General features: G+C 43.6%; 1 protein-coding gene across 1 annotated transcript in view; it reads right to left on the reverse strand.

Annotated features, from left to right (window-relative positions):
• Positions 1–1,487: 1,487 nt before the first annotated feature.
• Positions 1,488–3,626, reverse strand: part of wdr32 (WD repeat domain 32) — a gene marked incomplete at its 5' end in the record, with an annotated part of 7,891 nt that continues 5,752 nt past the window's right edge. The window contains 3 exon segments of the mRNA XM_014018038.1: positions 1,488–2,584; positions 2,990–3,135; positions 3,219–3,299. Of these exon segments, the coding sequence (XP_013873492.1) occupies positions 2,213–2,584; positions 2,990–3,135; positions 3,219–3,299 (599 nt within the window). The 3' untranslated portion in view covers positions 1,488–2,212.

Consider the following 3,626-nt stretch of genomic DNA (forward strand, 5'->3'; position numbering starts at 1 on the left):
TGTGTGTGTGTGTGTGTATATATACATATTAAAATTCTCCTTTTTGAATTATATTGGTGTACTATAAGTGTATTTATGTACTAGTCAATTTATATATTTCTGCTTTTATTTTTAATTATGTCAGTTTTGGTCCTCCGTACTGCAGAAGCCTGATAATCACACATTCATTCAAATCAGGTGTTTGAGCAGAGAAAAAAGTAAAACATGCAGGGCTGCGGCCCTCGAAGACCAGGATTGCCCACCCCTGAACTAGTGGTTTTCTCCTTCTAAAAAATAAATAAATAAAGTCAGTTTTGTCAGAAATTTATCCATCAGAGTGAGTTCCCATGCTGCTGCACGGTGAGTTTCTTCTTCTTGTTCCGAGTGTTTTTAGAGCTGCTGTGGTTCCTGTAGGCTGTCAACAGAGCAGCGTTTTGTTAATTCTGATGGTGACACTGTGTGATGTTGCTCTTGAGTCCAGATTTTTTCTGTTAGGCTTGAACGCTCTCAATCTGAGCTGACCACTCGCAAGCAAATTGCCCAGATCTGATCTTCAGTGTGAGGTCTGAACAGGGCCTAGCTGTCTGAGCAGCTCATTTGTTGTGGTCACTTTCACTCCCACAATGCACAAATGTAACAAAACCAGGTAAAGTGGCAGGAAAGCATACAACTGGTTGCTGGGAAAACTTTTATCCTGTATATTTTAAACAATACGGAGTCTTCAGCCAAAACAAACCACTGACTAAAAAATAAACAAAAAATATGGAATTTTTTTTTAGAATAACCTGTGCAATCAAATTTCAGGATACTGACAGTTGAAACTATTAAAGCCAGACAAGTTAGAGACACTTGACTGAATCTGCAGGAGGAATTTGTCCCCAACAAATACTTCTGCTTTAATTATAATAATAAAAAAAAAAAGACAAGCAGAAATCATTCTGGAGGAGCATTAAAGCTCCACGTGAAAAAATATGTAGAAATAAAAACAACCACAACTTGTATTTAGTGGAAGAAATTAATCATTTTAAGTGATATTGTGTTTGTACAGAGCCAAGCGTGAAATTTCCATTCATGTGTTTAAGAGAAACAAAACAAACAAAAAACAATAAACTGTGTAGAAAATGTGATTCCAGATTAATACAGCCTAAAGTGTGCTTCAAAAAAAAAAGGCAATAAGTGACTGCATTATCAGATCATACGCAATGTTACAGTTAGTGCCAACAATAACACACCAATAAAACTGGTAAACACATCGGTGACGATGAAGAGGACAGAACAGGGGGTGGGTAAAAGAGGAAGGTGTGTGTGTGTGTGTGTGTGTGTGTGTGGGGGGGGGTCCCTTGAAATCAGATTGTATGAGCAGAGAAGCAGCATCTGTGGCAAAAAAGGCAATGAGCAAAGCAGCAAGAGCGGCACCAGGTGCAGCATCCAATCATGACGATCGACAGCGAGCACAGGAGTGTGTGTCTCCAGAATCCACTGATCTGTTTGCATCATTAGTGTTGTCCTCCTGAGACGGTGACACCAGGATGTGCAGAGTCTCAAATGAAAAAGTCACAAGTTTTCTGCTGTGTGGGGGAAAAAAAAGGGAAAAAAAGTTGTGGCCCAACTATTATGCTGCATCAAGAATCAGAGTCTTCTTTATCAGTCTGGACAGAAGCCTACAGAACAATCAACATCTTAGAGCGCTTCTGGAAGGTTTTTATTTCCCCGTCAACTCCGGGAGGCTGCGTCTGTCCACTGCTGCATCCTGGCAGGCAGCCCCTGAGCTGAAGTCTTTAATTAACCCCGCCCACTTCCTGTCAGTGGCTGTCTGATAACAGCTAGCACCTAAACAAGCGGTCCACTAACAGCTGCAGACCTGGGTCTAGATACGAAGCATGGCTCAGAAGAATACAAGCTTATTAAAAGGTAACTGAAGCACTTATTATTGAAAATATCTGCATATGAAGAAGTCCACTGAGCACCTGAAACCAAAGGCTAAGGTTTCAGCACAGGAGTGTTTGCTTTCAGCTACAGTACATCTGTTAAAAGTCTTTAGAATAACTTTTACTTTAATGATAAATACCTGCATCTGCACAGATGGTAGCCTGAAATAAGAGAATATATCATTGCAWGAACATTAGAACGCTGCAGAAATTTGCTTATAAAGATGCTTCAGACTTTTTCCCCTCGCGTTAAAATGCTTCTTCACCCAGGTCTGCAGAGCTCGGTTCTTTGACCGCACGAGACGTTAAAACTTGGGTTGGTAAAGGGCCACGCGCCCACTGAGGCAGCCCGAGGCCAGCTGGCAGTGCGTCGGGGAGAACTTGGTGGTGAGCACCACGTCGCTGTGCGAGTAGATGGAGCGGATCTCCCGCAGGCAGCTGGTCTGAACCGGCAGGCAGTCGGCCAGCTCGCCGCAGCGCTCGTTGAAAGCCAGCAGGCGCACGCCGTAGCCGTAGGGGGAGCAGATGAGCCGCCCGTCGGGACTGAAGCACAGCTCTTTAATGTAGCCCCGGCCCACGTTGGCCTCCTCGATGTAGTGGGTGAGACGGAGGGAGCAGCGGGGGGAGACCAGTGGCCGAGTGGGCGCTCCCTCTTGGAACTCGTACACGCACGTCCACTGCAAGAGACAAATATAACTTTTATTAGGAATTTAGAYATAAAAAATGTTTCATAAGTTGTCTAGTGTGACAGGGCTGCCATACTACGCCACCAACAGTAGGCGAGGCAGGTGAGATGTCTTGCCCAAGGACACGACGACTGAGACAGCTGGACCAGGGGATCGAACCAGCAACCCACCGGTTACARGACGACTACCCTAACCACTCTGTCACAGCCGCCCCAATAATATGAACCAGTTTGTGTGAGATGACAATGGAGAAGAGGCTTTAGAGAGAACATGGAGGTAGCTACAGTGAGGACCAGAGCGTAAAACAGAGGAAGATGAGTTGCTGTGACGATGCGTAAAAAGGGAACAGCTGAAAGAAGAAGATGTTTTTGCTGGGATAGCAGTCATGGTTCTCACCTCCTGGTCGTCCATGTTGCTRGAGCAGCGGATGAGCGTGGCCCAGCCTTTGGGGTGGAGCTGCAGCGACGTAATGCAGTTTCCTCGGTCCTTCTCTCCGGGGATTTCAGGCGTTAAAACCTCCAGACTGTTCCGTGGAGAAAGGCCTGAGAAAAAGGAGGAAAATAAAAGTTGTGAGGATGCTAAGATGACAGCAGGTGGTTTGAATCATCTGGAGGTGGTCTCAGACCTTCTCTGTGAGGATGAATCTTGCTGGAGTCGTTTCCGTGTCGAGAAGTCGCTGAYGACCTGGACGCCGACGTGCCTCAATCTACACAATCACAAACGTGGTTAAAGGTCGCTTTCCCGCCAAAATAAAAACAATCTAATTTGCCATTTTTGACAAATAAATAATAATACAAAGCATTAATTTTCACACTATTGAATTATATTGCAATAAATACAAAAATTCCACATTTACAAATAAATACTAGTTAAAAAAATTAGTATACAAATAAAAACATCAGCTGAACAACGACTACTTTTACCATTTACAGATTAAAGGCACAGTTTGTAGGATTTTGTCAATTCTTTTAGCCGAAATTGAGATAATCACTAATGACAATAATAAAAAACATGTCTAATCATTGCAGACAAA

The sequence above is a fragment of the Austrofundulus limnaeus genome, unplaced genomic scaffold (genome assembly GCF_001266775.1).
Source record: "Austrofundulus limnaeus strain Quisiro unplaced genomic scaffold, Austrofundulus_limnaeus-1.0 Scaffold181, whole genome shotgun sequence".
Classification (NCBI taxonomy): domain Eukaryota; kingdom Metazoa; phylum Chordata; class Actinopteri; order Cyprinodontiformes; family Rivulidae; genus Austrofundulus; species Austrofundulus limnaeus.